Source organism: Saccopteryx bilineata, chromosome 3 (assembly GCF_036850765.1).
Source record: "Saccopteryx bilineata isolate mSacBil1 chromosome 3, mSacBil1_pri_phased_curated, whole genome shotgun sequence".
Lineage (NCBI taxonomy): Eukaryota > Metazoa > Chordata > Mammalia > Chiroptera > Emballonuridae > Saccopteryx > Saccopteryx bilineata.
This window is the reverse complement of record NC_089492.1, coordinates 286,356,300-286,370,462: the sequence shown is the minus strand read 5'-3', so window position 1 is coordinate 286,370,462 and position 14,163 is coordinate 286,356,300. Positions and strand designations below refer to the sequence as shown.

Here is a 14,163-nt window from a genome sequence, read left to right as displayed (position 1 = left end):
TCTGCTCCCAGATGAGATGGGACTTGGAATGAAAATTTAGGCTTTGTTATTTCACCTCATTGGGTGGCTCCTTTGAGGCCTGCTACTAATCTTTTATGCAAACCGGAGGATATAAACATTTTAAAACACATTATTTACCTGGGATATTCCACTTATGTGTTTTCTTTCCTTTCTTAAGTCTGAGGATCAGTCCTGTTCCCTTTCACCTGAACCAGATGATTTATGCTTATTTTATCCTTTTGCTTTCCCACTTGCTTTTATTGTGTTGATTCCTCAGTGGGGTTCTGTGCTGTTGGCACCTGTCGCTTCCTGTTTAACCAACTGTTCCTCTCTCCTTGGTGTGTCAATTGGCCTTGTGCCTGGTGTCTAGCTCCCCTATTTTCCATGGCTGTGTGAATGAGCGCCTTGCTGACCGCACACCCTCCCCCACTTTTTCCACGGCTGATTCCGACATCACTGAGCTGGCTGACGAGCAACAAGATGAGATGGAGGATTTTGATGATGAGGCATTCGTGGATGACACCGGCTCTGACGCAGGGACGGAGGAGGGATCAGATCTCTTCAGTGACGGGCATGACCCGTTTTACGACCGGTCCCCATGGTTCATTTTAGTGGGAAGGTTGGTGAGGTTACTGTGAGAAAGGCAAAAAGGGACCAGCTCTTGCTCTAAAGAGGCTCCTTGTGCAATTTTGGACGATCTTGGCTTTAGCCATTTCAATTCATGACATGCTGATCTGGCTAGAGAGAGCCCTCGGGCAGGGTTTGTGAGGCACTGAGTCTGCTTGGTACAGCGTCCAGCAGAGTGTGAAGACTATGTGGAAGACCCCGGGTCATAGCAGCCCAGTCATATTCTTCTGCAGGAGGGGACCCCAGAGGAGAAAGTGATTACAGCTGAGAGTCAAAAGCTACAGGGTTGCCAATGTTATTGTGGTCTAATGTTTCTGTCTTATAGGAGTGTTAGGTTTTACTTTTTACTTGGTCTATGAGTCCAAAAAAGAATCAACACGAAATTTCCTGGTCATCTAAAATGGATGCCTTTCTTTGACCAGTTTCACTGAGCCTATCTTTAGATCTTTGGCATCTGCTAAAATTTTGCCTATAGGCTTTATAACGATGCATCTCATGAAACTATCTGTTGGCCCCATCAACAATGGGTATTTGTTCGCCAGTACATGGAACTGCTTTGTGTTAAGTTGAATTCACCAAACTGAGACATTGTCTCTGGCTCCATCTGCCAGGGACGCAGAACTCCCCTGCACACGTCCCTCACACTGGGTCTTTGTCTACATCCAGGCTTCGTGCTGAAGTAATTGTAATTACAAATCCAACAGAGCAGCACTCACTGGATTAACCAAAAAGTATGTCCTGTTTTTAAGGTATTAAATTTAATTTTAATGGTTGATTAGAAACTTTTCAAAATAAGGGAATTATGTCAGTGTTAATGGATTAAGCACCAGTTATCTAAGAATTAAAGTGCAATGAGTCTCCTGGCCCAGTAGAAACATAGGGTTATAACTTTTAGCTTATAGTCTAGTGTTGGTTACCTAGTGAGAACTAAATAAATAATATAGAAGATGATCACTGTTATGGAAAGGGAAGAAATAAAAACATTTTGATAGAAATGAAGGCCTCAGTGGCGACTGTGGGACGGAGAATTAGTCTCAGGGCTTTACAGTAGTGGAGAGACATTCAGTTTTTTCCATGAATAAGCATAAAGGGGTTACATAACCATGATTCTTGTTTTCTGCTGGTGTAGTGCCAGGGACAGATGCTTAGAATTTCAAGAAGCCGATTTATATTAAAATTGAGAAAGGTAAATTCTGTTTGCAAATAATGGGACCATGATGCTTTCTTTATTTCATGGCTGCATGTGTCCTTCGGCACATTTCTGCCCTATACTAAGAGGGTCGGAAGTAAGAACCAAGTTTCTGTCTATAAACTGCTCAGTCCTGCCGCCAGTTGCGCAGCTTCTGACGCTGCTCAGTTAAGTTCTGCTCCACCGCACGCTGAGGCATGGCAAGCGTCATTACTTGGGTCAGTGGGAAGAACTCTGACCTAATTCATTGTCAGAAGCAGCCTGGTCCTCTCTTCAGAAAGGCAACTTAAACCAAGGCCTGTTGGGTTCTCAAGTGTAAAAGAGTTAGGTAGAAAAAAAATGAGCCTTAAGTATCTTTTTTATCTTTCATATTCTGTAATCCACACTGGCAAAACGAGTGTCCTGATTGAGAGTTCTACCCAGAGCATTTGTATGATATTTTGAATCAGTTGTATAGAAAACTTAAGTCAGAACCCCACTTAATGTGGAAATTTACTGGCTTAAGATATATGTGTTATTTTTTCTCTAGTTTTATCCATTTTAATCATGTCAGATTTAAGTATAGCTATAAAGCAATCAATTCTCCTTTGATTTTCACATAAAATATTTATGGAGCTATGGCTCAGGGATTGATCTTTCCATTTGTCTGGGTTCCCAGCTTCTAAAACTCACTTTGGCTTGCAGGAAAGAGGTTAGAGGAGGGGCAGGAGACCATCAAATGAAGGATAGCTCTTTTTTTTTCTCTCTTGATTACATTTCTCACTACAAACGATTTATGATAGTGCAACATCACCTAGAATTATAGAGTGGTCATTGTAAATAAAAGAGGAGTAACTTCTTTCTTGTTCTTGTGACTCACAGGATTGGGTTTTCTCTGTTGGCATGTCATTGCTAACACAATTCTCATGTAAGCATTTCCAGCTTCTTGTGAAATTCCATTTGTAAGTTTTGTTTTTTGGCTGCCTCCCATGAATGTTTATATGGAAATTATAAGAGCTTGTCCCTTTAGCTATTCTCTTATGGCATGCTGGGATGTGATGAACCATCCATCATAATTTGGGATGACATGTAAAATATTTAAGGGCTACTCTTCTGGGTTAAAAGGGAGCAAAAGATGGTTGGTTATTCTGTGACCCTAAGTACCTGAACTGACATTCTTTCTGTAACTAGAACCATATCATGCTGATTTTTCTTATCTTTATGTTGACAAAATTTGTTTCCCTTTTTGATGTAACTTCACAGAACTTCCTGCTAATAGATCCTTCACATCTTTCATCCCTGTTCTCCTTCAGTCTGCTAGGTCAAGTTATAAGGACTCTTAAGAATGTGGAGTAATTGTTAAAATTCCAGTTCAAAAACTTGAGATGAGAGTTTTTATACAGCATTGATACCCCTGCCATGGCCATAGAATTATAGAAGTCTCTTTTCTAAAAGAAGGAATCTATGACAATACTTTTATTCTTCCACATTTGGAATAGCCACTGCTATAGGCAGAAAGGAGAGTCTTGTCTTTATGTGGGCTCGAACAATACTTTATTGTAATGTGAGTATGAACATGATATGCTGTGCCTTCAAGTGGTAAGCTTTTTTAAATTAAAAATGGGTTCTTGTTTTTGAATAGCTGTTTTTAAGTATAAAATGACAACTCTACAAGTTAAGTGTAGTTAAGAATTAAACATGTTCTGTATTGTTAATATCATCATAAGGCTTTGAAAAATCAACTTAGTATAAAGTTGGGTGGCTTTGCTTCTCTTTCTCTGGCGGAGCCCATTTTTCTGGAAAATCTTTGGCCTCTACTTAAAGATAGAGGACAGTTCATTTTCCTATTTATTTATGTACTTAGATGTTCAATTGCTCACCAGTAGCCAGCAAGACCAGATGTGATTCCTGCCCTCTTGGAGTTGTGGTCTGGTGGATAAGACAGACATGAATAAATAGATGTAAATCATAGCAATGCTGGAATCGTGTGTTATAGAGACCCTATAACACTGGGGACACCTGTCATGAGAGATTGGTCTAGAGAGACCTCAAGATGTGTAATTAAAGGCATGAGAGTGGGTAATGGAGGTCAGAGAGGATCTAGGCAGGGGAAGAGCATGCGCAATGGCTCTGTAGGGCCTGGGCTTGAAAGTGGGCAAGTCTGGCAGGAACGCCATTAAGAGATGAAGGTGGTCTTGTATGAATGCTGACTTTGGAATGAAATTATCCATTTTGTGCCTTGTGCCAAACTCATAGTCTTTAAACTTTGTCACATTAGATCCTGTTTGAGAGTCTTGTTTGGAATTTTTTAGGAAGAGTTTTCATGTTTTGATATTTTTACAACAAAGCTTTAACCTTCTGTTTCTTGGCATTGCCCTTCCCTGCCTTTGGAGCAGACTGAAAGGGATCATTTGAGCTGATTTAATGTTCATTTGCAGTTACTGTATTTTGTTATACTTTTCATTCATATTTCATTTATGCTCTTAAAATTTTAACATTTGTTTTTCTGTGGTGTATTTTGTCCATTTTCAGAATTGCTTTCATTACTTTGAGTTGACATCACAAGAATCTACTCATCTTCCTGTTCTCTTTGTTTTAATGTCAATTTTTGAGAGCAGGACAAGAAGCAGACAGATACATGTGTTAATTATGTTTGATTTCTTGATGCAGATCTTTACTCTTTGTCTTGTCTTGTGTTTAAAGATCAGCAAGTACCAAGTGGGAAGACAGGAGTAACAGTAGGAACTAGCTTCTATTTCCCATTCACTAATCGGAGTGAACAGTTTTAATTTGCTGATCACTAATTTTTATTGCTTTTTTTAAAAAAATCAGTAGCTACCAAATAAGAAAAGAAGAAAAAAAGAGTACAAATGTGATATGATTTTGCCAGTTCATTTGAAAGAGAAAATGTTAGGTCTGGAACTTACCTATTGTATATGTGTTTCTGTTTTAAGTTTTGGACCCTACGAGCAAAAGCAACCCTGTAGGGAACAGCTGTCTTCCCCCTTGGCATTTCTCTTGATTCCCATGCAGTCTCCCATAAGCTGGCTACTCAGAAACTTCGGGCTACATAGCCTCTCTGCACATGTGTGTCAGCAACCCTGCCTAAAGATAGTTGTTATTTCTTAGAGTAAAAATAAAGACCCATAACACTGTGACTTGAAGTCTATTTTAGACCTATTAACTATAGTTCAGTCACATTCTTCTGACCTTTTTTGTCTCCTGATTTTTATTTTATCTGTGGGAAATACAAAACAAACTTCTGTATAATTCCTTACATTGAAAGGTTAAAGCTCTTTAATGGGCTCCCTTCCCCCGCCCCAGCAGTATTTGTAGACCAGTATCTTGAAAGTCTAGTTCCAATTGTTACTCTTCTACCTATAGTAGTAATTTTTATAAGAAGCAATTAATTTGGTATAAGTTAGTTTCTGTCAGCTGTTACCAATCATTGCATTTGTTTATGTGTTATCTAAAAAGCAGCTGGAGATAGTCTGAGAGTACAGAGCAGAGAGAGAGGTAACCTAAAGACAGGGCCTAGGAACCAGCTCAGTTTCACAAATGTTATTTCTGATAAATGTGACAGCCAGCTTCTCTGTCTGTGGGATGCTCAGCTGTTTGTCTCCCATTTCTGTCTCCAGGGCCTTTGTTTACCTGAGCAATCTGCTGTATCCCGTGCCCCTGATCCACAGGGTGGCCATTGTCAGCGAGAAGGGTGAAGTGCGGGGATTTCTGCGTGTGGCTGTGCAAGCCATTGCAGGTTGGTGACCCTCTTCCAAAATGAGAGCTGTGGGTTCTTTGCCTGGAGACTGAGCAGGCCAGCTCTGTACAGGCCATGCTGCAGGGACACAAAGAAACACAGTGTGTTTGTCTGTCTCGGGGAAAGCCTTTACTACTTCCCTTCTAACCATTGTTCTAAAAAATCAGAAACAGACTCTGTATAGTCTGAGCTACTGCTATTTTGGAATACTGGGGTAAAGGGATTTCCTTTACCATGAAGCACAACTCTTGGGTTAACTTTATAAAAGTTATTTGCATTTTAAATAATGTATATTAACTGCCTCAGAAGTGACACAAGCTTTTCAGGACTTTTTCTTGCCTAATTTTCTCTCAGGATACGCTAGACATTTCTGTCCTTTGGCTGTTATTTTGTAATACACGGATCAAGAGTCTGATAGTTCTCCATGAGCCAGCCTACATTCTGGGGAAAGAATGTGGTTATTTCCTGTGATTTTTCTGTTTTAATTTCTAAATACTCTGCTCTGTTTAGTGACCTTTGAATATTATTGAATATAATATTGCCAAGTGAAGGGATCAGTATTTTTAGATATGACATTTGAACAATATTAAGAATAAAACTGGTCCTTTACTAACTTGTCTTATTTGAGCTAAGGGGTTTGGTAAGTTTACCTAAGTTGGAAGCAGCCCACATGATCTTACTGACCAGGTCTCGTTTTTTCTTTCTTAAACAAAAGGATGTCCTTTGGTGTCTCCTCTTGTATTAAACTTTTAGAACCTAAGGCTCCACCACTCTCTTATTTGTTATAATCCTATAAGACTCATTCGCCTTCTTCCCCCTATGGAGTCTCATTCCACCTTTCCTGATTTTTTTCCTGTCTAGCGGATGAAGAAGCTCCCGATTATGGCTCTGGAATTCGACAGTCAGGAACAGCTAAGATATCTTTTGATAACGAGTACTTTAATCAGGTGAGAAACCTTTCAGGAAGGGGGAAACCTAATTGAAGGGGAAAGAAGTAGACAGGCTTATAAGAAGGATGCTCAGCACTGGAGAACAATCCTTGTACCTAGAACTAAAACGTATAGGTAACCACAGGATGTTTAATAGAATAGGAGACATGTTTAAGAATTACAACAGTAAAGGTAAAGGCCCAACATTTATATTGTATTGTCTTTTCTCAGGCAGCTCTTAATCCACATAATTTTACAGTCACCATTATTATTCTATTTTATCATCTACTTCCCCCTGCTTTGTTTTCAGAGTGACTTTTCTTCCGTTGCAATGACCCGTTCTGGTCTGTCCTTGGAAGAGCTGAGGATTGTGGAAGGACAGGGGCAGAGCTCTGAGGTCACCACTCCTCCAGAGGAAATCAATCGAACGAATGACTTGGGTGCGTAGACACAGTTTCCTACGATTGGGGACATTTTCAAAAAGGGAAAAATATTGACCATTGTCAAGGAGATAGTCACTTTCATTCACTAGGAATGGAAAGAATGCCCTACTTGCCTCTTTGAAGGGTGGTCTGTGCTTTATCTGACGCAGATTTATGTCTATTTGATCCTCTTTAGATTTGAAGTCCAGCACTTTGCTGGATGGGAAGATGGTCATGGAAGGGTTTCCTGAAGAGATTGGCAACCACCTGAAACTGGGCAGTGCCTTCACTTTTCGTGTAACCGTGCTGCAGGCCAGCGGGATCCTCCCAGAGTATGCAGACATCTTCTGTCAGTTCAAGTAAGCATCCCTTCTCTCTGCCTATCCAGATGGCAGCCCAGGCGGCACGTCCTATGTGCTCTGCAGACCGCTTTCCGTTTGTGACACACTAACACTCCTGAGAAACAGCAACTCCCAGTCTCTGAAAGAGAATGCTTTCTTCACACAAGACGGGAGTAAGAACTTGGAAACCTACAATGCATTGGAACACAAAGTTCATTGTGGGGAAGAGTGTGGCCAGGCCTTCTGCTAGAAGGTTCTGTTGTGGACTGTTCCTCTCTGCTAGGAATATAGGTTCTGATCCAGACTATATTTATTAGTCTTTTTAATACTCTTCATGCTGAATGTTTTCTTTTAATAAACAAATCTGAAATCCATGAATCACTTAATCACCAGTTATGCCCATTTAATACTTGGGGAAAACAAATTTTAAATAATGTAATAAATAGTAATATTCTACAGCAATTGGAAAAAAAAAGATCTTAAGTAAAGAAGATGTGACAGGTTTCATTTCTCAACCACTTATTAGCTGTTTCTATCCTGTAACCCTCCTGACTATATTCTACATGCTTTCTTCTCACCATCTCCCTAGGAAAACACTTTTTTAAGAACCTTAGTTATTAATACCTCCAAGCATCAATATATCCCTGCAGTACTTGGAAAGGGCCACAATACAAGAGAATGAAGTCCCAATCCTAAAGCCCAGTTTGCCACTGGTGCCCCCAAAAGGTTGCTTCAGAGTTCTGCCATTTCTCTTCCTCATTATTGGGCCTTCCACGAGGTCCTAATACAGTTTATAAGGTGTTACTTTTACATAGGGTTTAGCCATGTCCTGAATTAGATGTGATTACCACCTAGTAAGCCACTAATATAATTTTCAGTATTCATAATCATTGAAATATTATCCATCTAGTGTTGGTTTAGCCCATTTAATGTGCTTTTGCTATAGCCTCAAATTTCGAGAGGGATGGAGCTGGCTCGGTGAATCAGCTTCCACTGTTCTAGTCAGGCATCTGGCGTGTTTCATGGAGAAAACCCACTAGGTTCACTGTTGTCTGAAGTGACAGTGATATGTTGACTTTTGTCTTAAAACCTCCTGAAAAGAGTGGCGTGTGCACCTGGCATCAGCCCTGGAGGAAAGGGCGTATTGACTCACGTTGAGAGAAGACTCAGGTCCTTCTTGGGTTTTTATAAACTCTTATCGGGGCTACATAGGGGAGACACAGCTGTAGAACAATGTGACTGATGTCACATGTCACTGTGTGCAGCCCCAGGATAATTGCACCCGCTCCAAGGAAGAGCAGGAGGAGTGTATATCAGAGATCACCCCCCTCTGGTGGGTACAGTGTATATTCTTCCAACTCGGTGAATTAATTGGGAAGATAAGGAGTTTATGATCCTGGTCTCTCTATCCTCTATTCAAAGTAGTCTTTTGCCCCTTTTTTGTGGGACTATAGGATGTCCTCTTGCTGGATATTTCTACCTGGCAGTAGATCTTTGTATGGAGAATGCTTTAATTCCCCAATTTTTATTTCACCCTTATAGCAAGGAGGGAGAGAGCACAATAAAACCTCACTATTTGTGAGAACAAATAAACATAGACCGCTGAATCAACAGATATGTCAGGAGTATCTTCTATATTTCAAGCCCTTTGGGAGACACTTGGCTGTCTTTTGGGGAGACAGGCATATAAATACATTATTTCAAACAGTGGAATCATCACTATTGAAGAATACAGGTTCCTAGTGCTGTGAGAACACAGAACTGTGTGTGTGAGTCAGGGCAGGTCTTTTGCAAGAAGTGGCATTTGCTTCCACTCATAGCTGGTCTGGATTGAGACTCCTAGGCAGGTCTGCCATCTACAGGCTGGAGTCCTGCCTTGTGGAAGCTTGAATCTGCCAGATCTTTTTCCTCACAAACAATTTCATACTTTTTCTTCTCAATGTAGAACTACAAAGGCCCAGGAGGTCACCGATTCCCTCTGAGCCCTCTGAGGCATGCCTGCATGTACATCTGCATGCCCAGTGGTCAGGGTCAGTTCATTTTTCAGTCGTTTCTGAAATAAAGTCTAACATGCTATCTGAGTGATACGGAAAATGTTTTGACAAGGACATTTAAATGACTTGCTCAGTTAAGGACTCTGCTTAAGTATAGTGTTTGTTTCCATATGATCTGAGTCAAGCTCATGCAACATAGATCCCGATGAAACCATTTAATGAAAAATCCTCATGTCTTATTTTTCTGTTAAGCTTTTTGCATCGCCATGATGAAGCATTCTCCACTGAACCCCTCAAAAACAATGGCAGAGGAAGTCCCCTGGGCTTCTATCATGTGCAGAATGTAAGTGACACGGACATTTTTGCCAATGGTTGGCGGGTTTGTGGTACCCTGAAGTGAGTGGCTGGTGTGAGGTAGTGGTGTGGGCCCCCTTGGGCTTCCTCAGGGGAGGGGTATGGTAATTGGAGCTGTTGTGCAGTGGGCTCCCTGCTGTGGAGAGCAGACAATGGAGGGAGTGGCCAGGCGATGAGCTCATCCCTGACAGCAGCTGGCCGCCTTCTCTGAATTTCAGCGGCCCCATGAGTGGTGTGCAGGTTAATCTGCCAATAAAACCTCCCATCACCTTGACTGTAGTGAGTTTTTAGTATTTTCTTCCTGGAAAAGGAAGCATTTTAGTATGAGTTTGTTGAAGTTAATATGTTTATTGTCCTTCAAACTGTAAGGCATTTAACATTGTTCTGTTGCAAATAAGATAAAAACTATTAAATCCCTTTGTAACTAAGATTCAGGTTCTGTCTTTAGTGCAGCTGATACTGGGATGAATCCATTAATGGCCCTTACAGCCCTTTCATACGTGGAATAAGAAAACCGACCCTCCATCCCTTCTAGGAAGGTTCACTCAAATGTCATCATCCTCATTACAATAGCAAATATTCATTGAGAGCTTGTCAGTCATTATTAGGAATGGTTTTTGTTTCTTCACTCATAGACGATCATAATCCCCATGTTACAACTGCGATAACTGAGGCACAGAGCAGTGAAAAGTCACTCACCATGGTAACAAAGCTAAGAAGAGGTGAGGGGGGTTGAGCTCAGAGAAATGTGGCCCTGGTTTCCAGAATCTTCATTACTGCACGGAATGTTCTCTCGTTCCTGTTAGCCGTGTCTGCTCTCTGAGCACGGGAGGAAAGGACCCCAGAAATGGACCGAGCAAACACAAAACACTTGTTTTTTTGTTTAATTCTATAAATATGCGCATGATGGATCCAGTAAACATTAATTGGCTACTGTGCACAGGACTGTGCCTGACCCCCTGGGGAATGCACAGATGAATCAGAGATGACTACGCCTGAAGAGCTCACAATTATGATAAGGAAATGAAATGCTTATTTAAACAACAGTAGAACAAGATCTAGAGACATGAGAAGGGTATTCTTTAAATGCAGTGAAATGGGAGAGACAGAAAAGTTATTTCCATTAATAGAAAGATGCTTTGAGTCACTTTTTTTGTTGGGTATGGATGGTTGGGTACAGAAAGGAGGCAGGGGAACTTCCTGGAGGATGTAGTATAAATAAGAAAAGGTGGGTCAGACCTGGCACTGTACCTGGCACGTGGTTGACAGTCATGTTTTTCTATTTGTTGTTACTGGTTGAGCTGATTGAGAGGTGTGGAGACAGGAAGGTCTTGCAGGCAGGGCTGCAGCCTGGGCCGTCTCCAAGCACAACAGAGGAGAGAGCAAGTGCACTTGGTTAAGCTGAGACACTGTGTGTGTGACAGGCGGTGGGGGTGAGGGCAGAGGTTGGTTAACTGGAGTGGAGCCCTGAGCTTATCTTTGTTGTGGGAAGGGCAACCTGCATAAGAAAGTGCCCGGCACATCCTGAGTGCTCGACAGAGCTCAAGTTCTGATTGCAACAAAAATATGTTTTCTTCTCACCTTTCCCTAATCTGGCTTGGCTTTATTTCTTATTAGATTGCGGTGGAGGTCACCGAATCATTTGTGGAATATATCAAAACCAAGCCCATAGTATTTGAAGTCTTTGGGCATTATCAGCAACACCCACTTCACCTGCAAGGACAGGACCTTAACAGGTTTGGGCCAAATGAGTAAAGACTTTGGTTGTTGATATTATTATCATTGTTGCTGTTATCGTCACCTGCTGGAAAGGAAGAAATCTTTTGAAGATAACTAAATAACATTTTTTATTGATTGATTTATAGGGAGAGAGAGAGAATTATCAATTTGTTCTTCCATTTATTTATGCATTAATTCGTTGATTCTTGTATGTTCCCTGACAGGGGATCGAGCCCACAACTTTGGCATATTGGGATGATGCTCTAACCATGCTTCACCGTTTTTCCTAAACCATGTAGTCACTGATTGTAGGTAGAGCAAATTGAATTTTGCCCAAGTGATCTTGAGTACCATCTTTCTGTAGGAAGAAACTTTGAATAGGCCTGAAAGTTGAGGTAACAGGGATATAACATGAAATCGTGTATAACTGTTCCTACCCACATAGATCTTTATGAAGTGTAAGCTCTAGGGAGACATCAAAATTGGTAAGGACGGCAACAGTGGGAACTTTAGGATGAAGGCAGAGTTGTGTTGACAGAAAACTTTTCTGTTTCCTCTGTAGCTGTGACAGAAGGGGGCTTTTATTAAAATATCTTAGCCTCAGCCTTACCAGACAGTGGCTCAATGGATAGAGCATTGGTCTGGGACGCAGAGGACCCAGGTTTGAAACCCTGAGTTTACTGGCTTGAGCGTGGACTCACCAGCTTGAGCGCAAGGTCTCTCTCTGGCTTGAGAGGGGAATCATAGACGTGATCCCATGGTTGCTGGCTTGAGCCCAGATGTCACTGGCTTGAAGCCCAAGGTCACTGGCTTGAACAAGGGGTCACTGGCTCAGCTGGAAACCCCCCTCCCCCGTCAAGGCACATATGAGAAGCAATCAGTGAACAACTAAAGTGACATAACTATGAGTTGATGCTTCTCATCTCTCTCCCTTTCTGTCTGTCTCTCTAAAAAAATTAAATCTTAGCCTCAGTTTTACTCTGTGGAATTATGTCTGGTATGTGATGCCATGAGTTGAAAGTACAAACCATCTATATCTAGGGCCTTAAACATGCCATTGTCACCCACATGGGGCTCTTCCGTTTTTAAGAACTTGGCCTTCCTTCCTTTGCAGTCCACCTCAGCCATCGCGACGATTCTTCCCTCCACCCATGCCACTCTCCAAGCCAGGTGAGCTCTAGCTGTGTTCTGTGCATGATGCTATTTGTGAGTACATCTTTTATTCTGAATGCCTTTTCAGCTAAAAATCTTGTTCACATTTTTACTCCATGTCTACGCATCCTCATATATTCTTGTATCTAGCAGGAACTAGAATTCTTGGCTCCTCATTTAAAATGAGAAGTGAGAAACAATAGGACTCTATTCCTGCCGATTCTCCAGTCTTCTTATTGTCTATTTTCATAAGCTCCCTGTTCCTAAATTGCTCTGCTTTGTATGTAAGTCTCCATAACTGTCAGGTGACTGGGCATTTCTTTGCATATTAAATTGATCCTGCATGTTTATTTATCTTGTTTTGATTTTCTTTGTTTTTGCCCTTTTTCCTCATTGCCCACATTCCTGCCCCACCCTTTGCTCACTCCCCCCTGTACTCCTCATCTTCCTCCTGCATTCAGAGAATGAGAGAAAGATCGAGCTGGTTCGATTTCTCGTGTCTGGCTATGTGAATGTGCGTGTGCTGGACACAGTCTCTGAGCACGCCAGTGTGCTCGCGTCCTCCGCGGCTGCCACCTTCCAGGATGGGGCTGAACCCGTGCTGCCTTCTCTCTCTCTGCCAGTTCCCAGCTGTCAGAGTGAGAGGGTGCCCAAATGCGATGGTTAGTAGCTGTGTCAGCTCTGCCTTAGGTGTAGAAGCACCCTCAGGGGCTTGTCCTAAGCTTGGCTCTCTGGGAAACGCCACCTTTCGGTTTGCTGCTTGAGCTGAATGCAGAGTTCGGCATACTGATGAGATCATGTCACATTGGCTTCAGAGAGATTTAAAGAAGCCCCCTGTCTACTTGCACCTCTTCCACATCACCCCGGGGTGCGGGTTACTTATATTTGATGTTTGGTGTCTTTGCCATAGTGCTTTTAATTTTAAAGATTTTTACTAGTACATGTTTTTGCTTTTTAATGTTTATAGTTTTGTTCTGACCCTTAGTGACTACCAGAATCAATAACCCTACTTTCCTCTTGCCTAGCACCACCGTCCTGTGGAGTTCAGTGGGGTGGGTGATGCCGACAGGCTGTGTGCAGCAGTGCTGGGTGCCTCATAATGCCCCGTTAGACCAGGTGTCGGGATCCTCGGAGTCCCCTTTGAGACAGCAGACAAAATAATCACCTACATTTTATAGATGAGGAGACACACTCCCAGAGGTTAAGAGACTCAACCAAAGTGGTTGGGCAATAGTTAGTTACCAAGTCATTTGACTCTCACTGAGCAGAGAACCCTCTATATATTGCCAGATTTTAGAGTTTCTATATAATGTTTCAAAATGCCCATTATGTAGAATCTGAAATTCTTGAAAATGCTGGGTTTTGGCTAATGTATTTCATCAGTACAGTTACAAATATGCAGTTTAAATCTGGAGAAAATGTATCCTCTATTTAGAGATCAGACCAGTGGCTCCCAAACTTGTCTGCAGATTAGCCTGACCTGGGGAGCTTCAGACATCTCAGAGCACTGAGTCCCACCCCTGGAGGTGGTGATATAAAGGGGCCTGGGGTGTGGCCGGGGCTTTGCCATCTTTAAGATCCCCAGGTGACTCTCAGGGGGCAGGGAGGTTCAGGAACCTCCCTGGGGGTTGGATCTGCCCTCCCTCACCCCAGCTGTGATGCACAGGGCCTTGCCCACATCGGCTTTTCTGTGATTACGA

General features: G+C 42.0%; 1 protein-coding gene across 23 annotated transcripts in view; it reads left to right on the top strand.

Annotated features, from left to right (window-relative positions):
* KIF1B (kinesin family member 1B) overlaps positions 1-14,163 on the top strand; it is a 151,620-nt gene that overhangs the window by 112,734 nt on the left and 24,723 nt on the right. For 9 of the 23 annotated variants that reach the window (XM_066270473.1, XM_066270474.1, XM_066270477.1 and 6 more), the window contains 8 exons: positions 371-619; positions 5,434-5,552; positions 6,414-6,499; positions 6,792-6,921; positions 7,100-7,262; positions 9,491-9,581; positions 11,210-11,328; positions 12,426-12,481. In XM_066270473.1, coding sequence (XP_066126570.1) covers positions 371-619; positions 5,434-5,552; positions 6,414-6,499; positions 6,792-6,921; positions 7,100-7,262; positions 9,491-9,581; positions 11,210-11,328; positions 12,426-12,481 — 1,013 coding nt within the window. Of the gene's footprint in view, positions 1-370; positions 620-5,433; positions 5,553-6,413; positions 6,500-6,791; positions 6,922-7,099; positions 7,263-9,490; positions 9,582-11,209; positions 11,329-12,425; positions 12,482-12,924; positions 13,126-14,163 lie in introns of all 23 variants that reach the window. The other 14 variants (XM_066270469.1, XM_066270470.1, XM_066270466.1 and 11 more) reach the window with 3 other exon arrangements.